Raw genomic sequence first — 27,584 nt, 5'->3', positions numbered from 1 at the left:
ATTTAATGATAAGAAATGATATACATCTTTAAGACACGACGGAACTCTCCGTATACGAGTCAGAAATATACAAAAACAAATAGTTTAATTAATTAAGCGTACAAAACATGCTAGATTGCAAAATATTGTAGTAGAACGTATACTTATGTAATTTCGTTCCATTTTTACATATATAGTATTCTCTTCCTCTTAACATTTGCCAACCTAAGAAGTGATAGGCCTTGAAATCGCTTCTGCAACATACTCGACGGTATCTTTATCTCCGGCCATATTAATCCAGCCTCTCCCATCTCCATCTCGAAATGATTCTTCAGTGACATGTTTTGCCTTCATCCTCTTTCATAAGTTTACGTGTGCCCTGCCTTCCATTGTTTAAAAAGAGGGTTAAAATGTTTCTTTACGATCTGAAAATTGACAAATATTGTATATCTAATAACTTTTGTGTAATCTTTATTTTTAGTAGTTTATTTATTTGTGTTAAGCAAACGCAAAGAATAATTATTTCAAACTGATTGTTATTTTTTTTCGTGCACATGTGAAAAAAACAGCATCAGAAATTCAGACTTTAACGACTGCCTTGATGTGTCTTGCATCAATAACTATATTTTTCCTTGTTACTGTCATCGAAATGTGTGCTGTTTTCATTTGCTGTCCGTAAGTATTAATGTAATCTATGTTTACAATTGTAATTACATGAAGTATTAGTTGTCAGAAATACAACACTGTTTTGTTAGTTATTATTTTCTTCTTTCAATTTAATTAAAAATGTGGGTTAAGTTGTTTCAATTACATGTATGATTGTACTTAACAAAATAAGTAAACGAAAGTCCATTGTAATGTTGTTCAGGTCATTTATTTAACCAAATTTAAAAATAACAAAAATCAATTTAGTTTGCTTGAACGGTAAGGAAGAAATTATACAGGTTGTTTATATTATTTATAAGCTAAATTGTATGTAAGTTTATGATATTATGGCTAATTTGCAGATACCTGAAGAAAATAAACAGCACAAATGATCACGTGTTTGCCTATGATGTGATCAACACAGAGCATTCAGGTGGGGCAGGTGGTGCCGGACCAGACGAATACCGGTACGAGGTTGTCATCCCAGGTAAAAAAAAAAAGGACAACATAGAAACGACAATTTGTTGTATCTTGTTACCATTCCTTTCATCTAGGAGACAGCATATAAATTATAAATAATTCCTGTTCTACAATAACAACGAAACCCTGGCAGTTTAGTTACATGACAAATTTTCACATGATAAACTGATCTACTGATCTCAGACAAGATATCCCAAAGATCTCAAGGATAAAATATCTCAAGACAAATTATGTGTATATTTACAAAAAATTTACGTTTCAAAACTAGAAAATTGCGACTTATAGAAAACAACATATTACGCGAATTACTTCGTGAAAATATTTTTTTCAGATCGACGAACAAATAAAGATGAACCTTCTAACTACATAGAGATGATTAATTTATAAGTATAGATGCATGTCGATAAGAGATGATCAAATAATTTAAAGGAACATAAGTCGTATTTTTTTAAATGTATTGTCAATTTTGGTGAGATATAGTGCTGGCAGTGGTGTCTTTGAAGAAAATTTAGTTTTGTTAGTTTTTTTAGTTTTCTGTTATAAATAAAACTATGTCTTGTTAGAAATCATCATTGTATGTTTATTTCTCATTATAGCCTATCAACTTCTATTTAAATTTGTTTTAAAATTGTTATAATATCATATAACTTTGTTTAGTTTAGATTTGTATATGACTTTACAATTGTGTTAATTTGCATTTTTGTAGGATATTAATTTTAGTAAGTAAGGAAACAGTTAAACAATGCACGGTTTGTGCTACATATGAAAAAGCAGCAGGAACATATGATACCAACACATTCATTTCTAGCAACAGATGCCTGCGTACTATATTTGATTTACTAAACTTTGATGCAAATATATATTACCAAATATTGTTTGATAGTAATATTTACTATATTAAATTGCTAACTAGTCCTAAGTTTTGATTATTTAATAATGTTTTATGTAAGTAAACAAATAATAAAATGGTGAATGAACTTCAAAGATACTGATGACCAAAAAGAGGTAGTGAGCTCCCCTAATTTCTCTCGTAAATGTGTATTTAATCGTAAGAGTTATAATAGCAACTGCAATTGAATAGGCTTTTATAACTTGTAGTAATTTTGTAGCAAACCGCTAAAATCCCAGTGAAACACAATAGCTTGAGCAGAGGCGTAGCGAGGGGGGGGGGGCGGGGGGCGGACCGCACCGGGTGACACCATTTAGGAGGATGACACCAAGGCAAAAATAGTAAAATATATAGAGAAAACTTTGAGGGGTGCAAATCGAAAGTTCGAGGGGGGGGGGTGCAAATCGAAAATTTGAAAGTTTGTCCCCGGGAAGGGTCGCTACGCCTCAGGGGGTGATACCATTAAGTGCCGCACCGGTTGACACACGACCTCGCTACGCCACTGCGCTTGAGTGCTGGTTCATTTACGTAGATGGAATTTTATATTTATTTAAAAAATCTTATACTTGGATTACTTTCAATTTTTGAGTGACATCAAAATATATCGAAGTTGAAGCTGAGTCGGCGGGGTCGAGTCGGTAATGCTCATGGTTGCAATAATTCCCGATTTCGAACCGTCGGGTAGATGATGTTCGATGGCTGGGGGACAGCAACTCTTCTAGTAGAAACAACTCCAAAAACAAACAACTGGCTGATTTAGGAGTCAACGGCCTAAATGGCGCATAACCATTAATTGAGTGCCAATTCTGTTAGGTAAACGAAATTTCATGGATAGAAATATAAACTCGTGAACTCTGGTTTCATTCAACTTTTGAGTGATTGACTGGAAGTAGTACTTTACCCTTTTTTTTATTTCCGTTTACTCAACCATAGAAAATCACAAGTATTTATTTAACTATAGTTTAGGGGAGATCACTCCCGGTTTATTTTAATTATAAAAACAGATGTTAACAAAAAATGTGTGGATCCTAGTTGCCAAGCTAAGGTAAACTACGCTTACATTCTTGACTGTCCATTTGTTTTCGTGGATGCAACACCATGTCAAGAGACTTTTATTTGACCTACTTACGTCATGAACTGTACTGTTAGTGCACTTGGAGATTGCTTATCGGGTCTAGAGGGAGTTAACTCATCTAACACTTGATTGTACACTTAAAATGTGCTCCTGATTTTTTTTTTTTAAAAGTAGAAACGGTCTTTTTCAATTAACTCATAAGGATTCTATGTCAAATTATTTTTTAAATTCTATATATTTAAGTATATTATTTAACTTTAAAATTTTTATTGAAAATGTATTTATGACCTATGCCTAAGTATTTTTAATTAAATAAAAACCTAGTTAATAAGAAAAATTGCGAGATGAACATTATTATTTAATCACAAAGAAGTTTTAAGATAAACAAGAAAAAGGAATTATTATCGAACATAACGGGTTTGTTTATAATTGTATTTTTACTACGAAATGCATGACATTTTCTAATGATTTAAATATGTGCATATTTGAATATCTTACACGAAGAGAAAATATAGATAATACATTTTTAGTTCATACAATTGTTACAGATTTCAAATCTCACAAGTATTAAAAATATTTCTTCGGAATATTCGTTGAACTAGAAAAAATATTTTGGACAAAATTTTAAAGACATTTTTTTTTAATGCAGGAAGTGTCTTTTGTTTTTCAAAACATCAATTAATTTAAAACTCTTATACTAAAATAAACAAACAAGTTCAAAGCTTGGGGACAAAAATCATTATTACTCATTAAGTGAAGATCAATGATCAGGGTAAGAACATGAATAGTGTCATGAATCTACAAGCATGTTGGTTAAAGGGCGTCAAATAAAAAGTTTTCTCTGTTGAGAAGCTAAATATATTAAAACATCATGTTCCTTTGTTCTTTGTTTGTTTCTTAAAAAGTCCTTTGAATTTCTAAAAAAGTATTAATTTTAGTCAAATTGTGCAACATATTTTTAAGCGACCAATTGTTACATTGAAGTAATTAGGTTTCTTTCGTTTTCTGATTTTCGGTTCAGTTTTTAAAGATTATTATTTGAAACTTTATATGTGTTATTTCATGTTATTTGAAATTAATAAACTAAACATACGACAAAATATTTGGTACAAAACCCGTTCAGTAGCGTGTGTTCTCTAAAATACAAGTATCTGTCCCAACTATCCTTAAGAACAGTTCAACATAGAAACCATGTTTTAGCTTTTAATCGTTTTATTTCCCATATTTTTATTGAATTAGGCAATTATTATATTAATTTATAGTAAGGTGTTTAGTATATAATTAAATTCACAGTTAGATATACTTGCGTTTTTTTCGGAAACTAATGTAGGCCTATATTGAAAGTTTCAAAGATTTTATTCGAAAACAAATGCTTCTAATCACTTCTAACACGATTTTGCGTGCAATTTAGGAAAATTTAAATAATTGAAAATATTAACCATCTTTAATAATAATTATTATTACAATCTAAGAATTATTACATCAACAAAATAAAGTATTTAATTATAACCATCGTACAATTTAATCAATTATATTTTATTTTATTTTAATAAAATCCAAACTATTTTTTTTACCAATAATAATGTGTATCTAAAAAAGTCTAAAGAGTTTTATATCAAACTAGTTTCTATTAAAGAAACATGAAACAGCTTAGGAGGAGTTTGACTTTTCTAAAAAATAAAGTTAACACTTGTGCTTAGATGGATACTGTTTGCCTATGAATAAAACATTTAAACGGATGTAACTAGCACTAGTAGAGATTTTTAAACGCTGCAACACACTTCCTCGTTGAAATAAAAGCTAGTCATAAGTGGTATAAAAAAAGATGTTATTTTGTTTGACCAGGATATGTCAAACATTTAACTATTTTAACCAATGTGTTGGATTTACTTCTTTTCTTGTTGCTATTTTTTATAATTTCTTGTAGTATTGTTTTCGTGGTTTTACCGTTAGTGTAAAGATTATCTTAATTTCTATAAATAACCTCTTGTGTTTTCTATATAGCAAACGTATTATTTATTTATTTTTTGTAAACCCCTCAGCTTATGTAACACACATATACTAGCCACTGTATTTCCTTTTCTGTTTCGGTTATCTAGTTATACAAAAATGTAACCTCTTTTCTTACTATTTCTTTACTTTTGGTTATTTCCAATTAGTTAGATTCTCAGTACATTCTCTTCAAAATAACTATTAGACAGACCTCATTTCTTGTATACACTTTTTGTTGAAAAAAAAAATTACTTTAAGAACTCTATTCGATTGAATACGGCTCCTCGCTTTTGTGTTGACATAACTCAAATTGCAACATGATTAAATATGTGTGTTTCCTAGAGTCAAAAGACTCAAATTTCAAGTTTTCTGTGATGTAAAAAAAAACCTAGTGGAACTGTGAAAGAGTGTGACAGTGTGTTGAACATTTCTGTGACGCATAAAGTGTTACGTATTACTCATTTGTAGAACGTTAATACCAATTTTAAAGGTTATTGTGTTATGCCTAGCATTATTGATCCTTTCGAAATAAAACGTAGTAGAAAGTAAAACTGAAACAAACCGGGAGTGATCTCCCCTAAACTTTCTCGAATATTCCTATATAATTTGGAATATAGACATGATTTTTAATTACTTAAACTTTTAAAAATAGAATAGAATCTCATAGAAAAAAATAATTCCGCACCAAGCGAACGCCAAAACAAAATGTGCATAATAGTGCGAAATATTATTAGTACTTTATAAATTTACATACGTTTTTTGAGAAATCGGAAATTAGCGTAAATTAGTACTTCCGCTCAACGGTAATTACTCAAAATTTAATAGAAGGTAGAAAATCAGATTTTTTACTTACTTGTGAACTTTCATTTATCTATCTGAAAAAGTACTCAAGTTATAGGCTTTTGAAAAATTCAAAGTAGAAAAAGTACCACTTCCGGTTATTGGAAATCGCTCAAAAGTTAATACGGATCTACGATTTTGGTAAAATACTTATTTATGAAATTTCATCAACCTAGCTGTAACGGTACTCAAGTTATCGTGTTAACACACAGACAGACAGACAGACACACACACACACACAGACACACAGACATACGGACAAGATTGCAAAATTATATTTTTCCGTATCAGTGTGGTGTAAAAAGTTGAGATTTGTAAAATCTCGATTTTTTTTATTTTTTTTTTGCACGATTACAAGAATTTCTCTGTACTTCGTATATACGAGAAAGTAAAAAAACGAGCGAAAATTAAATTACAGTTAAATCTTTTTCTTCTTTGTTCTTAATTTTAGTGTCGGAAGATATTTATTACAACATAATTAAGTATACGTGTCAACAGATTATGCGCCGAAAAGCAAGATGGTATCTTCATGAATATTAGTAAAGATATCCAATAGATAATATACTGACCATCGCTTTTCTTTACAGTTATATAAATAGTTGTGTATTATTATATATTTTAAAAAATCATTTATTTTCTCTTTTTAAGTGTATTATTATACAAAAGCTTCTTATTAAAACGTTTTTATGCATTTATTTTTGTAATAAATGTTTGCATTGAAAGTTATGTTTACTTTCCAGGTTTTGACTGACCAAAATGCACAATACAAATTTGGATTCATTTACAGTTGTTAACAGTAAACGAAACAAACCTGACACAGATACTCTGTGCCTACTTATTATACTATTAGGTTATGTGTGTTTTTTTTATATATATTTAAACCCAAGAAAGCTTGTAAATTAATCCCCTTCCACTAAACACTTTAAGTTAAAACTTATGAATCTAAGATTTCTAAATTTAAATATTTGAAAAACCAAAAAATCTTTTAAAGAAACTTAGTTAGAACTGCTGCGGTAGTTGGCGTACAGCTAGAGAAAATTAACAAAACTGGTGTGCTTATAGCTGGCAATACACCAGATGGATGTCACGAGAAACAAAACGTCGCCATTATTGTTGAAGATTTATCTGTTATATATAAGGTCTTCATGCTCTAAGTAGTATATCTTTAGAGTTTTTTTATTATTTTTCTACAGTGTTCGTCGATTGTATCAGTTAGGGGGAAAAAAGAAAAAGAAAATCATCACCATTTAGTATTCATCTTCTACCTAGTGTCATTAAGTGAACAAGGATATTTCTTTTGTAAAGCTTTATGCAAATAAAGTAGAAAGAAATGCATTTAAAATATTAATTAATTTGAATATAGAATTTGATTAATTTATTAATATAAATACAAATATTCAATAAAGTTTATTGAAAATTTTTATCAAATTTAGACGTCACGATGTAAAATCCCAGTAAAATTAATTGATTGGTCTGACTTGAATCAAAAACAACTTCTTATTGATGTTAGAAAATCGTGTAATGGCCAACGTAAATGTTTACTAAATGGAAATATTTTGACTGCGGACTGCGAAGGGAATTCTGTAAAACCAGAAAGATTCGATGTCACATATTCCTGTTACCCTACAGGTATGTTATTTGAGGATTTTAAAATGTTTTATGATTGTCGTTAATATCGTATTTTAGTGTAAAAATGTGTTGGTTTTTTTATTTTTATTATTTAACTTAAATTCCAAAAAAGGACAAACAGACCTCTGTACATCTCGATTTCATATTTTTTCAATGAGATTAATACGGAATTTTTAAATAGTTTGGATTCATTTTTGGATTCTAATTTCAGCTCCAGACAACGAAACAGTATTTGATATGACAGAAGTGAAAACCCAAAAGTTTTTCCAGACCAATGAAGTTTTTTACCTCTCTCTACAACCACGTGACCCATCTCAAACCAGTCAGTATACGGTGGAAGCCGAAAATACTTTACATGTTTCTGTCGTAGTTCTCAGCAGCAACACTAATCTACAGATACGGTGTCAAGATAAACTCCAATATTTAAATGATTCTAAGACATTTTCAAAAATAAGGTAAGCTCGAGTCAATAAACAAAATCATTAAAATCTGTATTTGCAAAACGCAACAATACATTTATAGTAAACACCGTACATTGAAAATTACAAAATGTAACTTTACATTCGAGTGACCCAGCCTTATGGGACGATAAAGATCCGAGTGGAAAGTAAAGGACTAGCATTAATCTTTAACCGCCTTTAGAGATGCTGACTAAAAATAATTTTGAGAGTCTAATAAACCAATATTTGCTCCAAATGTCATAATCTACAACTGTATTGTCGATAAATGGTTCCTTTGATTTTGTACTGCCATAACACCTAGCAGGCCGAACACAGGACATATAACGTACTAACAATTACACAGTTATATATATATACATATATATATATATATATATATATATATATATATATATATATATATATATATATATATATATATATATATATATATATATACTGTGTAATTGTTAGTACGCTTATGTTTCTGTATGTATGTGTATTATTGTTGAGAAATTAACTCACTTAAAATGTTAAATATCTCACTAAATACTATAAAACCTCCAAATAATATCTATAACAAAATAATTTCTAGAATGTAGGCCCTACCCCTCGTTTTAATTCTAATTAAAAGTATTTATGATGTATAATTTCAGCTGTGTAAACGCCAAACATATGTCGTTTACTGTGTTCTCTGATTTCTTCACTTTGATGCAAATTATCGGTAAGTTGTTTAATGAACTACAATCATTTGGTTACATCTCTGTTTAACCCTTGTTATCCAACCGTTTGCTAATTGTAAACATTAACCTAAACATAAATATTGCATGCTGTCAAAAAAACTAATTGAAATAAAAGAAATATGATTTATGTATACAATTTTGTATCAAATCTCATAAGTTTGTTTGTTGCTAAAAACTATTAAAAACTCGATAATTAGTCTTAAATTCAAAGTGTTAAACATTTTTGAAATACACTGGTTTTATTTCAATTTCTTTTAATTTAATTATTTTATTATAGTTTAGAATAATAAATATATGGTAATAGATTGTAGGCGACATATTAATTGTAATAACTTTTTTTTTCGCTAGTTCTACAACGAGACACTATACACATTGTTTGTGACACGAAAGACAATAGCAACACATCTACTGGTAAGTTCTTGGAAAATTTGAGAGCTTAACTGGCGTCGAAAGAAATACAAATACATCATTTCGGTAGTTAATTTGCCTTTTTTATTATTTTTGTATATAAACGTTAAGGACTCACCTAGTGAAAGAATTGTGTGTGTTAAAAAATGCCTGTACTTGACACTTTGGTGTGTTAATAACTTAATTAGGGTAACATATTTAGTTAGTAGTGTAACTAATTACACTGTTAAACCAAGCTAGAATGTTGATTTCTAAAATATGTATATTATGTTTATAAATATATATACGTATTATATATATATATATATATATATATATATATATATATATATATATATATATATACATATACATATATATATATATATATATATATATATATATATATATATATATATATATATATATATATATATATATATATATATGTATATATATATATATATATATATATATATATATATATATATATATATATATATATATATATATATATACATATATATATATATATATATATATATATATATATATATATATATATATATATAAAGAGAGAGAGAGACTTTTTTTAAAAAAATTGATTAACTACTTGGAATTATCCATTAACTATCCTTTTCCTTTGATTAAAATGTCAGATGAATTGAAAGAAGAAAAAAGGACCTCAAAACTAATCTTAATTTGCGCCACGTCTGTGGGTGTTGTCTGCCTATTTTTTGTAATAGTTATCAGTGCAGTCTGCATACGCAAACGGTAAGTATTTGTAAAAATGTGGCTTTAATGTATTACATTTCAAATGCAACCCATTACATTACTAACACGATGAACATTGGTACCAAGGGTGATAATATTAGACAACACAATGTAAGTGAATAGCTTTGGTAGTTATATGTGGTTGTCTTAATGCGTGCACTAAAAATTTTAATAAATAGTATTACATATAGTAATGCACTGTTGAAATACAGGAGATTTTATTATTAATTCGTTATTGTTATTTTTATTTATTTTTTATTTAATGAACCTTCGGTGTAAAATTTGAAAAATCTTAAAAAGCCAGAGTTTTTTAGCGCTCCGCTAAATTTGGAATTAAACAAGACTGACATTCAAAGTGCTTACGTAATTTTGTGGGAAAATCGAGGGTTTCTTTCTGTTTATTTTTCAAAAAAAAATGTAAAAACAATACTGCAAACAATAGCATAATATTAGTGCATTCTTAAAAATCAATCTGTTAATAAGCCATACGAATACATTAAAATAAATAATAAATAAAACCAATGGTTCATTATATCTCCCAGTAACAATAGGCAGATAATTGAAACGGTTTACGGGTGTCTATGCACAGAACACATAGACATAAGACTTACGGCTTGATAATCGTGGATTGCTTTTGTTTTAATAGAAAACGTAGAAGCAAGCCCAGACCAGCTCCTAAACCAGATCCGGCTTCGTACATTGTCGTAACTCCAGCTCCTGGTCTAAATCCAGCCTATAGCCCAGCTACAGCTACTAACAAAGTCTTTGATCCGGCTCCAGCTGAAACGTTTAACGTCTCTCCATATTTTTTGGTTGAGCCAGGTTTTGATACAACTGTTAACCCAGATTCTGACCCAGCTTCTGACCCAGCTTCTGACTCAGCTCCTGAGTTAAATGACGTGTACTCACACTTGTCCCACTTGACACAGAGGAAGACGGAGACAGAGAATGTTTACAACGGATAGACTTTATGACTTTAACAAATCCTTTTATCTAAATAAAACCATAATTAAAATGTATCCTAACGTTTTACTTTGCACAAATCATAGTAGCTTAAACAAGAGCCACAAAATAAGTACAGTGGGCAGCTAACAATGAACTTGAAACTCTTAGTAGACCTTAAAGAAAGCCTTAAATTGTATTATATACTTAGCGTCAATTTTCTATTTTATTACAATTCTTTCATGAACAAATCACAAACTACACATTATTAGTATAATGTATGTATAAAGTTGATTTATTACACATGCCTTTTTATGCTTCTGTAACTTGTATTTGTCAGGTTCGATTCTTGAATTGGATATTGAATATTTTAAATTAAAACATTTTATAATAATTAACACATGTGATAATAAAAATTTCAGTCAATTTTTTGTTGTTGTTTTTTTTTTCTAAATTGATTTGTTTTTTATATTAAGTATCTAAGCAAAATTTGTTTTTTTTTTGTCGACACCATTTAGTTTCAAACATAAAAGCAAACAAATGTATGGGTAAATAGCCAAAATGCAAGCAAAAGTATTATTTTTTTCAAATTACGAATTTTATTTAAGACCAAAAAGCGCTATAGGCCTAAGTTATATCAAAACTATTTAAAAGTAACGTGTAAATTGTGATTAAGTGAGCTTTCAGCACAAACCAAGATAGTCTTGTTTTTACAGGCTAATTTTCAAATGTACACTAAAATGTTGCCTCAAAATAGAATTTTTTTTCGAAATCTATACATTTGTAAATTTTATTTTATCAACTCTTAAAATTACTAAATTATCTTTCAATAAAATGCTATTTTAAACATGTAGGGCTACTCAGAAGACGACAATGTACAAAAACACTTTTTTCTGCCTTGTCATCTATAAGGATCGTGTTCCTTTTAATAAGTCTATAAGATATCATTATTTTATTTAATCAGACAACACATAAACAATACAATTGTGTAGACTTTTTTTGTGTACCGAGAGAACTTCAAGCACAATGATTGTATTGTTACGCTGTAATGTATAGCTCACTGTCTCACTTTTCTTGCCGTCATACAGACGCTAATCTATCTTGTCACTTTCGGATTTTAAGAGCGTTATTTAGACGCCAATTTGTGTCATCACTGTCTTGCTTTAAGAGCGTTATTCAGACGCTAATTTTTCTTGTCGCTGTCGGGCTTTAAGGGCGTTATTCCGACGTTAATTAGTGTTGTCACTGCTTTCCTTTAAGACCGTGGTATTGAGCCAGACAAGCATCAACACAATATATTCGTACCATTGTCTCCGTAAGTTTAACCCTCACTCACTTAAGTTATAACCTTGTAAAACAGTTGCTCGTATCTAGGGACAGACTATATAGATCTTATTGGTGAATGTACAATACGTTGATATATACTATTAACAGAGAATAAATGTAAGTATACAAGCTTGACCGTCCCCGCGCGTTGCCGCTTTGTCAAACCGCAATCGACTTTTATTTTTATATACCGTTGGCCGTAGGCTATATAGATAAGAATCGTCACCCCTCTAGAAATCTATGCTTATATTAATTTTATATAACTTATTATATAAAGTTATAAACTATTTTCTTTTTATTTGAGGTAGAAATTTATTTACGGAAGCTATAATCGAATGTTTATATTTTTTTCACTGTACTCTTAAGTGGTTTAGACATAGCCTACTTAAAGCCAACCCTACACACAAAACATTTTGTGCGTGTAACTTTTTTATTTAAAATAAACATTACTCAACTTGCAGTTAAAAATAATTTTAATACAAAAACAATCTTGTATCTACTATTATTTACTGTAAATTAATTTAAAAGCTCTTAGCTCTAAAAGTGAAAACTATTTAAATCACAAAGTCATAAGAACACTTAAGCGGAAGAGGACGTTAGAGACGTCACGAAAACACACTTATCTAGTTAACACACCCAGTCAGATGGGCGTCGGATACAAAATGTTTTGTTACTTTCCAGGGAAACGTTGTGTTTAATAGCATTTCATTTGCTCATTTGGTTGGTTTAAAGTGTGATCAATTGAATTTAAAATCGTATGTGTATTAGGAAAGTGTGACTTTTCATGTATATATATATATATATATATATATATATATATATATATATATATATATATATATATATATATATATATATTTCAAGGGTATCCTAATATTATTTGTTAATTAGCAATAACAATGTATGTAAGCGCTCATTTACTATGTTCTAATTTAATTTTGTCTGATAGGATTATAATCAAAATTAATACTGTTATTTTTTTAGTCAAGGTGTGCACAAATGTTCGTTGCTTACCTGTAGTCTAAAATAAAATAAATATTCTGTTTCCGTTCACACAAAATTTAAACTAATCGCATTGACATAGCGGTTGACCGTGTCCTATGTCATGGATTAATTACCAAGCTATAATAATTCATGTCAACTCTACTAATAACTTATAGATGGCTCGGACGTTTAAAGTAATTACTTGATCCTATTAGTTTAATCTTATTTATTATCTATCGTAGTTTTACGAATATGACTGAAATTTTGACCGAAATTTAAGTGTCAATATATTTTTACTTGTAAATCGAATCATTCCATGTTTGGTAAATTGATGTAAAATGAAATGGTTTGTATATCGTGGTAACAAAAGAGCTGTAGTAAATTTTTATTAAATTAGAGAATTGCGGGTAATATCAAATTATCCTCGTTCTTTTAGGTAAATATGTTATTATACGAAAATAATTATTGTAAAGTTTAAAAAATCAAGAATTTCGACCAAAGAAAACTAGAACATACTAGTTCGGAAAACAGATAATGTTATAATTTCTTGTTTTTTTTCCTAAACATCAATATAGCTTGTTGTTGCTTTCTTATATTGGCCACAAACTGGTACATACAGTTTTTTTTTTTATTTGTAAACCGTCCGCTATAACTTCTAATTAAAAAAACTATGCGAAATGATTGTTTTTTATATTTTGTTATTGTGTATATTTCCTAGGCCTGTAGAGTCAAGACAAATGCACGAAACAAACTTTGTCTTGTTTTCTGTTTTTAAATGCTTATTCAATTCAAATACTGCGACCATTGGCCTTATCTTTATACTTACAGGTAATAGTTTGTGTAATGCATATGTAAATGTTAATTTATTGATTAACTATACTTATCAATTAGAAAGTGTGTCATTATGTATTTAACTAAAGCATATCATGTCTCAGTGTAAAAAAAAATAGAACATATACAACACTTTTATCGATTTTAATCATATTGTATTTATTTCTAAAAATAAATTGTAGGTAACTTAGTGAATTCGGACGTAATAGACATGAAACTAAGGGACCTTACCTACCCCTACACTCTGAAAGCTAATGATGAATGTAAGAACAAAAACATGTCAATGATTGTGGAAGATATATCTATTTTATATCCGGTAAATATTGAAGTGTTATGTGTTTACCTTTAGGAAATCCTTTTTATTATTGTGATATTAAGTTTAAATTGCAAAACAAGAATTATAAAGTATTGATATTGATTTAGTGAATGAGACCAATAAATGCACTCGTTTAGAAATAGCCTTTACATTTTTAAAGAATATGGCACTAGAGAAATAAGTAACACCTGAGAAAAAAAAGTGTTACTAGAAAGAAGCTTTCTTTCAATGGTTTTGATTATATTAAATTAGGGGTTTAAACAGCTTTGGGACTGAGTAGGTCTAAATTTTGCCTATAAGTAAAGTAACTGATTGCAAAAAGTAAAAATCCCTAGTTAGACCTAACGATGCATTGGGCAGATAAAGTAGAGTTCATGTATTTCTTGACCTCGGCAATTTGAAGGTATGTGGTCTGCACTATAGCTTTATGTTTCCTAAGGAGAGTACCCATCAGAGCTGGTCGGACTCAGACGTTCTACTGACTTAAACCCGGATTCAAACTCGAGACTTTCGGGTTAGCATTCTAGCGCTCTACCGCTAGGCCACGCCGTCTTTTATTTTTAATTATAGTGTATAGGCCTACAGACTTGCCGAATCGGAAAAAAAAATGTATTTTTCAATTTTAGTCTAGATGCGGTAAAGTATCTCATTTTGTTAATTGGACTGACGCAAGTCAAAAGCATCTTCTGAGCAGCGTTAGAGACAAGTGCAATGGTCAAAATAATTGCCTGTTTTATGATGACATGCTAACTGGAATAAACACAAACTGCGATGGAAATTCTGAAAAACCAGAGAAACTCGAAATAATATACACCTGTTACCCAATCAGTATGTTTTTAAAAAAGTTTATTTTGATTAATTCAGTTTTGTACTTGATAGTTCAATTTAAGATATCCAAAGTATTGTTTACATTTTTATACTTACTTCATGAATAAATTGCAATCATTTGAAATATTTGAGCAACTCCACGGAAAAGCTTTAACTTTTTTTTTAAATTACACATATTAGCATCACAATAAATGTTCTAAAACTATGATTTAAGTTCAAATTAATAAATGTATTTTCTCAATGGTGAGATGTGTACATAGATCTGTGTATTCTGGTTTTAATTTAATTGGTATTTTTTTTCTTTGCTGAAAATCTTAAAATATAAATAACTTTGATTTCATTTATATTTCAGTTCCAAATGGCCAAAGTACTTTTGATATGGCAGCAAACTTTAAAATAACAAAGCCCCTCAAGTTAAATGACATGTTTTACTTGACACTAAATCCGCTTAAGAAAACAATTGCTACCGTTTGTCTTGTGGAATCTGATTATTTGAACGTCCAAGTTGACGTACTAAGTAATAACGATTCTCCAAAAATCTCATGTTGTCAAGAACAAACCCAAACAAAATATAATGCGGAACATATTTCTAGCATTCAGTGAGTATTAATACATAGAATATTTTGAGCTACTACGTATAACTGAAAAGTAAAATTCATGTTCAATAAAAATGGAGTTTTTATTGCATATATCTTCCTGGCTATGGTGTTAATATAACTTGCATTAGCAGCCAAGAGAGTCTGGCCTTACGAACTCGATTAAATTTTATTCGAACTAATCTTTCAATATGAGTAGACATATAGCTTAACGAATAGTGTATAACTCAGCATAGAATTATACTATAATTTAATGCATATAGAAAACTAGTGCAATTGTTGAAGTAATTTTTTCCAGGTGTTACCATTCTAAAACGATGAGGTTTAGTTTATCAACTGACAGTTTTACTTTTATCAAGATTACAGGTTGGTTTCTATACAACACACACACACACGCATCGCTGCACCGTAACTAAATCAGACTACTGAGCAAAAACATCAGGCACATTGAAAATGCTAAAAGAATATTGTTATTTAGACAATCTATTTATAAAGGCGCCGTAAAAAACATACAATTGCACTCAGCTAATTACCTTTTACCCCAGAGACTCTAAAATAGATTATTGCAACAATTGAAAAAGAAAAGGTTTTGAAAAGGCTGTACATTAATTTTGACAGCATTTAAATTTTACTCCACTCCCAGAAGCGTAATTAAATATATGTAGACGGTGCGAGATCTAGCAGATTCCACGTGTCCAAAAGGAGGATAGACCTAATGAGATTGCTCGAAAACCAAAACATGTGTCCAAAAGATCAATTGCTTTTTGTTTTACACAACACTAGTTTGTTGAATCGTGTTTAAAAGTAAAAAACACTTTACTCTAGAGTAGAAAAAAAGTTAAACCGAAAATATAACAATTATACTTATATTACTAGTAGTTTAATACTGCCGTAGATTAAATTTTGAAAATTAAAATAAAATTTAATATATAGTTCGAATATATTGTTATTAAAAGTAATTTTTCCAATGTTTTTGTCACACAACATGCTACTAGTCAGAAAAAGCGGGAATATATCTCTTTCTTGTGCCAGAGGTGAAAAAGACATCACAACCACGGGTAAGTGTACTTGCTAAAATCTCCATTGTTAAAACTTTACTAAAATCAGCTGTTATTGCGGTTTTAGTTGTTTTCTGTTGTTTTTTTATTGCGGGTTGTTGTTTTTGTTTGTTTTTTTTTTGTTTTTTTTTTTTTAGTTTTAGTGCACGTTCTCTAAAAATGCAATATTTTGGTTTATATTAATAAACTATTTTCTAAACCAGAGGCTACTATAACGGATGTAGAAGCCGAAAGTAATCCTACTACAATAATTATAACAAGTAAGTTCCAAAAATATTCCGAAATGATTAGATTGAATACTCTCTCAAAAGTTAATTTAAAAATAAAGTGCACAGTTTTAGTATTACAAATATTAATAAATATAATAAATATTAAACCCGTAAAGGAAATGTTACAAATTTTTGAATGCTTTAAAATATCCGCTCAGATGAGGCTCTGCTCAGATTGAACACACGATATGAACTTATTATAACTTGCTTTACTCATCAAATGCAACCTTACATCTTTGACATTTACTTATAACTAGCTGTATTTAATTGATTTCAAACCCTAATGACCAAGTACCAATAACCGTCTTCAAAGAAGTTCCTTTTAACAAAGTATATATGCTCCAAACTCACGCCCGCCCCTCCCCCCCCCCCCAATAATACCCCACAACAAATGTTCTTTCTTGGGAAAAAAAAGATTAATTTATTGTTCTGAAAAATGAAAACCCCTTTTCTATTACTAGTAGGTATGTATTACCTATTCATAAGATATTATTTAACTAGATAAAACGCTAAATAATATTAAGGAATGATTTTTAATGTTTAGGTACTTCTAAACCCACGTTTGCAACAACGAAAACAAACGTTTGGTCTACATGGACTACTGAAAAAGGTAATAATACTATTTTTTTATTCTCATTCAACCTTTTAACATGAGCTGTTTTTACATAAAAACTTGTTTTACTTCGTAGAACTATATTTTTATAACTTTTTATTAAAATTGGATAATATTCATTTAACAATTGTTTTATTTTTTTATAAATTGTATGTCGTTTGCTAGTATATGTAACGTTATAATGCGTTAAAAATTAAAAATAAATGTTTTATGATATATTTATAAACGAAACAGCAAATTTAATTAAAACGTCGATTACATTTTAATCACAAATTATTTATTCTATTTTATTAAGTTTTAAACGGTTTTTTTTAGTTTTATATTTTATGAACTGCCTATTCGTTTCTTTTATTTTAAGCTAATTTGAAAAATCAAAGACGTAAATGTGATCACTCGTTGATTCCAAAATGAAATTAAAAATTCTATATCTTACTTTTAAATTTAAAGACTATTCAAAAAGTATGATCTCAAATGTGTCTAAAGTGTAACAATTACGTGATTATCTTATATTTACATGTTTTATGCTCAATGGAAAAACAGGTTTGACTTCTGATACGACAAAGAGTCGGTCAAGCGATAGTGTGAAAGGTATTGTTAAACGAATATGGTTGTTGTTTCAAAAAGTTAATTAACTAAGTCATATGCATATGCTCTTAATATTCTGTCAGTTGGTGGCATTTTGACCAAGTTGTATATCTTGTTTTACGAACCGATTCAGAAGAGATTTTTAAATGATAAATAAATGGTTTTATTGTATAGCTACCAAAAAGACATTTCAATGTATATTCACAAAATCACACATATTCAAATACTAGGTGACGACGAGGAAGAGAAAAGCTCCAAAATTGCTTTGATTTGTGCCGTGTCTGCTGGTGCTGTTTTTGTAATTATTATAATCGTCATAAGTGCCGTCTGCGTACGAAAGCGGTTTGTAATTTTCTATTTCCTTTATAAAGTACTTATTTCCAGCTCTAGTATGCACACATTGTTTGCGCTCATAGTGGTATGCAATTCTTTTACTTATTGAATCTATTCTATTATATATATATATATATATATATATATATATATATATATATATATATATATATATATATATATATATATATATATATATATATATATATATATATATATATATATATATATATATATATATATATATATATATATATATACAGCGAAAAGGGAGGTGGTGGAAATCGTTTGACACGAAACTTTTTTTTTATTTTTGAACGTTCGCGTAAGTTTTTGTTCAATGTTGCTGTTCAGTAATTGCAGTACACTTTTTTTAAATGTGTTGTATTTTTCATTGGAACTAGTTGCACTAATCGTCAAAGTACCTTACCAGCTATAATACCACCTAAAGCTCATTACAAAAGTGAAGACGAGTACGCAATTATCGATGCTACAAGTTCATACGAAAACGTAATGTTTTATGTAGTTTATTTTAGCCAATGTTAATTAGGTTTACGTAATGTATTAATCCATATATGATTATATATATATATATATATATATATATATATATATATATATATATATATATATATATATATATATATATAGTCCGTGTTTGTGTGTTTGTGTGTGTGTCTGTGTGTGTGTCTGTGTATATGTTTGTCTGTGTGTGTGTGTGTGTCTGTGTGTGTCTTTGTGTGTGTGCGCGCGCGTTCACCTGTGCGTGTGTGTAACAATTCGTTTAATAAATGTGCCATTCACTATCAGGCAAACTCTAATGAACTGTCTGGACCAACCACCACTGTACCTCTCCGAGATAACACCAACGCTGATGAAGACAGCGATGCGTTTGATGATTACAGTACAATACCCAAAACCGACGAACAATATACAGAGATATCGAGTATTCCAGGTGCTTTTGCGGGAACCGCTGAATCAGAAGGGAAAACCAAATCAATGAGAAAAGGTTCCAATTCGGTGTCTTGTTCACAACAACCAAGTCTCCAGCCAACAGCGGATGCGCCGTCTGCTGTGTATAGTACACCAAAGTAAGTCATTTGTTCTCGGTTTACTGGGGTTTTCGTATCCCTAAATTCAAATTATTAGCAGTTTTTTTTTTTTTTAAAGATATACTGCTTACTCTGTGAGAAGGTTACGTATGGCTGTAAGTGGTTTATAAATTATCACTGTGAATACCAGTAAAAAAAAACCTAATATCCAAAAATAGTATATTTATTAGTGATCTCCCCTAAACTTTCTCGAATATTCTTATATAAAACAACAGGGGATGGTAACTGGGGATATAGTTATGATTTTTAATCCATTTTAAATACTTAAACTTTTAAAAATAGAATAGAATCTCATAAAAAAAACATTGCGCACCAAGCAAACGCCGAATAAAAACGCGTATAATAGTGCGCAATATTATTAGTACTTTAAAAATTTACATTAGTTTTTTGAGAAATCGGAAGTAGCGTAAATTACTACTTCCAGTCAACGGAAATTACTCAAAATTTAACAGAAGGTAGAGAATTAGATCTTTTACTTACATGTGAAATTTCATTTATCTATCTGAAATAGTACTCAAGTTATAGGCTTTTGAAAAATTCAAAGTAGAAAAAGTACCACTTCCGGTTATCGGAAATCGTTCAAAAGTTGATACGGATCTACGATTTTGATAAAATACTTATATATGAAATTTCATCAACCTAGCTGTAACGGTACTCAAGTTATCGTGTTTACACACGGACAGACACACAGACACACACACACACAGACATACGGACAAGATTGCAAAATTATGTTTTTCCGTATCAGTGAGGTGTAAAACGTCGAGATTTGTAAAAATCTCGATTTTTTTTTTTGCACGATTACAATACTTTCTCTATACTACGTATATACGAGAAAGTAAAAAAACCTAATATCCAAAAATAGTATATTTATTAGTTATTTTATTTAGACAGATATAACCCGTCACACGATGAAAGAGGTTGCTTAATTCAAATTAGTCTGCTTTAAGTTCAGTCCATCTTCAACGTATTGTCGTACAGGGAGCTTACTGTTTCAAGTACCACTTCATACAACTTACTTAAATCTATTTTTAAACAACGAAAACAAGACTTGTGTTGTTTGGTTTCAAACTAATCATAAACAGCACAAGCCATCGATTTTTTAACAATTTGAGAAAATATAACTACAAATATACAAACGAGGCTTAATTTTTCCTGATATTTAAAATGACGGCATTTTTTTTACTCTTCAAAGTGATACTCTCGGTAATTATTTTAATACATTTTTTTTATTTTAGTAAGCTCAAGAAAAACATCCAAGCTCCTAATCCAGCTTCTGACCCACCTCCAGCTGCTGACTCAGCTTCTGGCCCGGCTCCTGAGTCGAATGACGTGTACTCACACTTGTCTCACTATATACAGAACAAGCCAGAGACAGATAATGTTTACAATGGGTAGACTGTATATTTGCGCTGCTTGTAACTCCTATGCGTGCACATCGACTAAAAGCACGACTTGTGTTTTACTGTTTAGTACGCTAAGTTCATTTTATTTTTGAATTAATAGGCTATTATTCATTGTTGATGTATTTCTGTTTACAGTCAAGACTCTAGACTCTAGACTAAAAGTACTTCTTGTGGTCTGCTGTATAATACGCTCAATGTTGATTTCTTTTTTAATCAATAGGCTTTTATTCATTGTTTATGTATTTCTGTTTACAGTCTAGACGTGTGCTTAGTCAAGCGTTGTAATCCATGCTTTATGTTGTTGATAAACAAAATATAAGCGTCTGTTTGTTCAATATGACTAAATTATAAAATTACAATAATTCACGCTTACTGCTGCTTATAAAAAAGATATAAACGTTTGTGTGTTCAATGATACTAACATTATATAACTACAGTAATTTACATGTACTGTTGTTTATAAACAAAATAGAAGCGTTTGTATGTTCAGTAAGACTAAAACTACAATTAAATAATTCACATTTACTGTTGTTTATAAACAAAATATAATTGTTATGTGTCCAGTAAATTCAAAATATTAGAATATACAATACATTTTGTAGGCCTACACTAAGTTTTAGGGTAAGGTTAGATTTATTTTAGAATCCATGGAGTTGCTTTTGTGAGCTTTATTTATTCCGGTGCTATTGTGTATTAATCCCTTTGGCCAAAAGTAAAAGCCTGCAACAAAATATGGTTTAGCTAGTGATTGTTAGAAAAAACAAAAGTTGTATTGTAGGAGATTTCATGATGTTGAAGTTAAAACTAATTAGGGGTCATCCATAAATGACTTCACACTCGTAGGGGGGAGGGGGGGGGGGGGGGTTCAGATGTTGCGACGTCACATTTTTGCATTATAAAAAAGCAATGTTAGAAAACGAATTTTAGACGTTATTTCGCGTTTTAGATAACTGTTTTAATAAATTGTAATAGTTTAGACAAGATTTTGGAAAAATATCGATGTTTTAAAAAAATTCAACTGCAATTTTGAGGGTGGGGGGTTTAGGTTGAGGTGTGACGTCATTTTAGGGGGGGGGGGTCTGGCTTTTTGTGACGACGTGTGACGGAGGGGAGGGGGGGGGAGGTAAAAATCGTCAAAAAAGCGTGACGTCATTTATGGATGACCCCTTAGGCTAAACAAAAGTTAATAAAGTTCTATGAAAATCGCAAAAAGCACATTTTGGCTATATAGAAATGTATAAGATATAAAAATTAAACAAATTATTTCATTATAATGTGAGCGGGTGAATGGATTATTTATTTTGTATTTATTTTATTTGTTGCGAATCTGGGAGTGCATGGTGGTCCAATGGGGAACGGCACGGAGTCCCCTTCCGTCCGTAGCGGTCACTATAAATTGACCGCTCGGAGTGATTTTCTTCCTTTTTTTGACCCGCGGCGAGATGTAGGTCGGGTCAGGTTTCTGCGTGGCGCACCGCACGCGTGGAGGTATTTGTTTTTTATACTTTATCTTTATGTGATTTGTATGAATGCGACTGTCGATGTTTCTCGTTTTCTTTCATTTTCGTCTAAAACGAGATAGTGAGCATCGGCATGTCTGGTATGCACGTGGTGTGTTATTTTGTTATTTTGAATTAAAATTTATTTTTAATGTTTTCTAAACCATTGGCGTGTGTTTCGGACCACGTGGTTTAGGCCAGTGTGTTTAGGAGTGTTTCCTAAACTAGTGTGAATGCGTGTGTGCATTTACTTGATTGTTTTATGATGTGTTATTGACTAGGATTGGCTTAGTCAATAGTCAGTTGGTTAGACAGTAATTAGATTAGTATATTTTAGTTGCCTCGAGTTTTAGGTTGTTTAAAATTAATGTGTGTGCTGTTTCGTGCAACGTCGTATTGAGTATCGCTTGCTTTGTGTCTGCCTTCATTGGGGCCTTAGCGGAGTGTGTTAACTTTAATGTTATCAATATGGATGTTGTTTAGGTAGACCAATGGCTTCGGGCTTCCTTGTGTAGGAAAGATTGGTTCTACAACGAATTTGTTTTACACGTTATTTTTAAGTCGCTAGTTCTTGTTTAGACAGTGGTTAGTTGTTTTTGAGAATTGCTTTTAGAATTGTATAGTAAGGATTAGTTTTACTCGAGGCTTTAGCTAGATAGTAGTAGTAGGTAGCATTTTGAACTTGTGTATATATTTATGTATATATCTGCCATTACCATGCATTTTTCTTATGTTTTCCTTTTCTTTTTCTCTTCCCCCCCCCCCCCCCTTCCAGTGAGGTTGCTTGGGCAACTTGGCTGGGTGTTTTGTTATATGAATTGTTTTGTTATATGAATTGTTTTGTTATATATGAATTGTTTTGTTTGGTGTAAAAAGTTTGTTGTGTACGTATTGTGTTCTACGTAATGTATCGTACGTAGTGGTTTTACGTAGTGTTTTGTTTGGTGTGGACTTTTGGATGTCGAGAATGGATGAAGGGAGGTTTCTGTGTGTCAGGGCCTGGACCATCCTAGACATCATAAGTCGGCGCAACACCAGCAAATGGTCAAACGTAATGTTTTGTTTGATGTAAAAAGTTTGTTTCGTTTGGTTCTGTTTTGTCAGTTTTTATCTGTTCTTTTTTTATAACTTTTGGTTCCATGCAATAAATTTTATTAAATTGTTAAAAGTTTTTTCTGTTTTTTTAATTTAGACTAAGGTTAGGGTTTAACCACTGTGGGTTCTACCACGGTTGCACTGACCGGACAGATTAGTTAGATAGATAAGCCTAGAAGGGTAGATTTTAGGTATCCCCCCCTAGCAGGGCTTACAAATTGGTAGCACGAGTGGGGTAAGGGTAGATAGATTTTAAGGTATCCCCCCCTAGCAGGGCTTACAAATTGGTAGCACGAGTGGGGTCAGTGCTTTAGTCTAGTTAAATTTTTGTTTTTTACTAGGGCTAGTGTAGCTTAGTTAAATTTTTTTGTTTTTGATAGGCCCTTTATGGAACCATATGTGTTTAGTTTTTGTTTAGTGTAGGAGTTGTTTGTTGTTTAAACACCCAGTCAGGTTGGCGGAGAGACGTGCCTCGACGAGCCTTCAGTGTGCGTGGCTGGACAAGGCACGGTGTGTGGCACTGGACCTGGCGTGTGATGAAGATGGCGGCCTCGTGTGGTCTAGACTGGACAACACACACGGGCGTGGCGCGGATCTGGTGTGTACGGCAGACCGGTGAACAACGAGAGGCCTATGACGTCAATTCCTTGACCCACAAAGAGGGCTACTGGACACCCGCCCCACAGGTGTGTCGAAGCGGAGGCACGATCATTGGGGGCGGGTAACAGTCGGAGAGCCAGTGGGGCAAGGCGGTTGCGTCACCACCTGGCCCAACCAAGCGGACGCTCCCCACCAACGAGAGGCCAGTGACGTCAATTCCTTGACCCACAAAGAGGGCTACTGGACACCCGCCCCACAGGTGTGTCGAAGCGGAGGCACGATCGTTGGGGGCGGGTAACAGTCGGAGAGCCAGTGGGTCAAGGCGGTTGCATCATCTCCGACCCAAACCAAGCGGACGCTCCACCGGTGTGCCTACGGTGACGCAAGACCAGAACACGGTGTGTTGTGTAGTGGACGGGATGGACAGGCAATGTGTGCCATTAGTAGCGGGCGGGTCTAGCCTGACCCTCCCCCCTCGCCCTTCCGGATGAACGACAGGCAGGACTAGTAGCGCGAATCAGCCCTCAGTGAAGGGAACACTATCTTGGTGCCTTGAGTTTTTTTAGGGAGCACAGACGCAAGATTAATGTTAATGGAAATTGTTTTTTTCTTGCCTTCAATGAGATGGGTGCATGTTTTATTTTAAGATTGTTATATGCATTTTTTTGTCTTACAGGGACTGTAAGATTTTTAAAAGGGGTGAATGTGAGCGGGTGAATGGATTATTTATTTTGTATTTATTTTATTTGTTGCGAATCTGGGAGTGCATGGTGGTCCAATGGGGAACGGCACGGAGTCCCCTTCCGTCCGTAGCGGTCACTATAAATTGACCGCTCGGAGTGATTTTCTTCCTTTTTTTGACCCGCGGCGAGATGTAGGTCGGGTCAGGTTTCTGCGTGGCGCACCGCACGCGTGGAGGTATTTGTTTTTTATACTTTATCTTTATGTGATTTGTATGAATGCGACTGTCGATGTTTCTCGTTTTCTTTCATTTTCGTCTAAAACGAGATAGTGAGCATCGGCATGTCTGGTATGCACGTGGTGTGTTATTTTGTTATTTTGAATTAAAATTTATTTTTAATGTTTTCTAAACCATTGGCGTGTGTTTCGGACCACGTGGTTTAGGCCAGTGTGTTTAGGAGTGTTTCCTAAACTAGTGTGAATGCGTGTGTGCATTTACTTGATTGTTTTATGATGTGTTATTGACTAGGATTGGCTTAGTCAATAGTCAGTTGGTTAGACAGTAATTAGATTAGTATATTTTAGTTGCCTCGAGTTTTAGGTTGTTTAAAATTAATGTGTGTGCTGTTTCGTGCAACGTCGTATTGAGTATCGCTTGCTTTGTGTCTGCCTTCATTGGGGCCTTAGCGGAGTGTGTTAACTTTAATGTTATCAATATGGATGTTGTTTAGGTAGACCAATGGCTTCGGGCTTCCTTGTGTAGGAAAGATTGGTTCTACAACGAATTTGTTTTACACGTTATTTTTAAGTCGCTAGTTCTTGTTTAGACAGTGGTTAGTTGTTTTTGAGAATTGCTTTTAGAATTGTATAGTAAGGATTAGTTTTACTCGAGGCTTTAGCTAGATAGTAGTAGTAGGTAGCATTTTGAACTTGTGTATATATTTATGTATATATCTGCCATTACCATGCATTTTTCTTATGTTTTCCTTTTCTTTTTCTCTTCCCCCCCCCCCTTCCAGTGAGGTTGCTTGGGCAACTTGGCTGGGTGTTTTGTTATATGAATTGTTTTGTTATATGAATTGTTTTGTTATATATGAATTGTTTTGTTTGGTGTAAAAAGTTTGTTGTGTACGTATTGTGTTCTACGTAATGTATCGTACGTAGTGGTTTTACGTAGTGTTTTGTTTGGTGTGGACTTTTGGATGTCGAGAATGGATGAAGGGAGGTTTCTGTGTGTCAGGGCCTGGACCATCCTAGACATCATAAGTCGGCGCAACACCAGCAAATGGTCAAACGTAATGTTTTGTTTGATGTAAAAAGTTTGTTTCGTTTGGTTCTGTTTTGTCAGTTTTTATCTGTTCTTTTTTTATAACTTTTGGTTCCATGCAATAAATTTTATTAAATTGTTAAAAGTTTTTCTGTTTTTTTAATTTAGACTAAGGTTAGGGTTTAACCACTGTGGGTTCTACCACGGTTGCACTGACCGGACAGATTAGTTAGATAGATAAGCCTAGAAGGGTAGATTTTAGGTATCCCCCCCTAGCAGGGCTTACAAATTGGTAGCACGAGTGGGGTAAGGGTAGATAGATTTTAAGGTATCCCCCCCTAGCAGGGCTTACAATAACATATATTTTTTATATGCTTATATTCATTAAAACATGGTGTTATGAAACTTGGGTTATCTACGATGATTACAATTTGCATCCGTTGTACACACCTTGCCAGACTTTTGCCACATTGTAAGCTTTGAAAAAAAAAGACAAGTCAGTTCTTCTAAATAGTGGGGGGGGAAATCAGGTCCTAAGAAAACAGAATCAGGATTGATTGTAATACTGTATGGCCTCCAGTTCAGAGGCGTAGCGACCCTTCCCGGCGCCAGGGGACAAACTTTCGATTTGCACCCCCCCCCTCCATCGAACTTTTGATTTGCACCCCCCCCCCTCAAACTTTCAATTTGTTTTTCCAACCCATTTTGGCGCCCCCCTAAGGTCGGCGCCCGGGGACATATGTCCCCCCCGCTACGCCTCTGCTCCAGTTTCCAGTTTTAACTGAGTGAGCTTCTTTAATTAAGCCGCCAAAGGCTAAGCGAATTCTAATGTATTAAGTAAACATAATACAATGTCGAGTGTTTTTGAAATAAGGTCAAGATATAAATTGTTTATTATTCGCATTTTAAAATAACCATGTCTTAGAAATGACTTTTCATTCAATCTTACAATCACGTTATTCTTTTTAAAAATTAAATAACTTAGTACAAACTTTTAGAAGTTGTTCTTTTATAAACGCAATTGGTTGAGTTTTTCTGCAATAAAGTGTATTCTTACTACACACCATCACCTTCACCCCTACCCAATTCACCATCACATTTTACTTCTCACACACTCTTTGCACTCAGCCCAATCCACACTCTCAAAATGTACTTTTCAAGTGGTCCTGTCGTAGGTGACCAAGTTGGATGTGTACGTCCGTGTGTTGTTACAAACACATGTTGGGCCAATGGACGCTTGTTAGAGGTGTGTTGAGAAGGTCCGATAACTCTATTGATGCTGCAGGATGTAATCATTGCATTGTCGGCCCTAGCCTATACCACTTGGGGGAAGTGTGTGGTTATAGTTGTTAGCATATATACAAATATAT

General features: G+C 32.0%; 2 protein-coding genes and 1 long non-coding RNA gene across 3 annotated transcripts; all 3 read left to right on the top strand.

The window, feature by feature from the left end:
* The first annotated feature begins 628 nt into the window (after positions 1-628).
* On the top strand, positions 629-10,838 carry LOC131942180 (uncharacterized). Its single transcript, XM_059301907.1, has 8 exons — positions 629-654; positions 987-1,111; positions 7,356-7,529; positions 7,741-7,984; positions 8,626-8,693; positions 9,061-9,123; positions 9,759-9,873; positions 10,520-10,838. The coding sequence occupies exons 1-8, from the start codon at positions 629-631 to the stop codon at positions 10,836-10,838; spliced, it is 1,134 nt and encodes a 377-aa protein (XP_059157890.1).
* Positions 10,839-12,073: 1,235 nt separating this feature from the next.
* Positions 12,074-14,266, top strand: LOC131942195 (uncharacterized). The gene is made up of 3 exons (XR_009386718.1): positions 12,074-12,130; positions 13,844-13,953; positions 14,139-14,266. It is a non-coding gene; the product is annotated as an uncharacterized LOC131942195 (long non-coding RNA).
* A 645-nt stretch (positions 14,267-14,911) lies between these two features.
* Positions 14,912-21,064, top strand: LOC131942179 (uncharacterized). Its single transcript, XM_059301906.1, has 11 exons — positions 14,912-15,100; positions 15,453-15,699; positions 15,995-16,062; positions 16,692-16,754; positions 16,958-17,014; positions 17,568-17,633; positions 18,177-18,224; positions 18,452-18,563; positions 18,959-19,064; positions 19,365-19,645; positions 20,905-21,064. Exons 1-11 carry the CDS (start codon positions 15,016-15,018, stop codon positions 21,062-21,064), a joined length of 1,293 nt encoding a protein of 430 aa, XP_059157889.1. The 5' UTR covers positions 14,912-15,015.
* Positions 21,065-27,584: the final 6,520 nt, after the last annotated feature.

Source organism: Physella acuta, unplaced genomic scaffold (genome assembly GCF_028476545.2).
Source record: "Physella acuta isolate Inbredline_101_S28 unplaced genomic scaffold, ASM2847654v3 ptg000393l, whole genome shotgun sequence".
Classification (NCBI taxonomy): domain Eukaryota; kingdom Metazoa; phylum Mollusca; class Gastropoda; family Physidae; genus Physella; species Physella acuta.
The sequence above is the reverse complement of the archived record's forward strand: the minus strand, read 5'-3'. Positions and strand labels throughout refer to the sequence as shown.

Bases quoted from the DNA above. Each gene is read 5' to 3' on its own strand.
- LOC131942180 (XM_059301907.1), top strand. From the start codon at position 629: ATGTGTGCTGTTTTCATTTGCTGTCC. The intron at 655-986 runs GTAAGTATTAAT...GCTAATTTGCAG, and splicing joins GCTGTTTTCATTTGCTGTCC to ATACCTGAAGAAAATAAACA. The intron at 1,112-7,355 runs GTAAAAAAAAAA...GTAAAATCCCAG, and splicing joins GTACGAGGTTGTCATCCCAG to TAAAATTAATTGATTGGTCT.
- LOC131942179 (XM_059301906.1), top strand. From the start codon at position 15,016: ATGCTAACTGGAATAAACACAAACTGCGATGGAAATTCTGAAAAACCA. The intron at 18,564-18,958 runs GTTTGTAATTTT...CATTGGAACTAG, and splicing joins GCCGTCTGCGTACGAAAGCG to TTGCACTAATCGTCAAAGTA. The intron at 19,065-19,364 runs GTAATGTTTTAT...ATTCACTATCAG, and splicing joins CTACAAGTTCATACGAAAAC to GCAAACTCTAATGAACTGTC.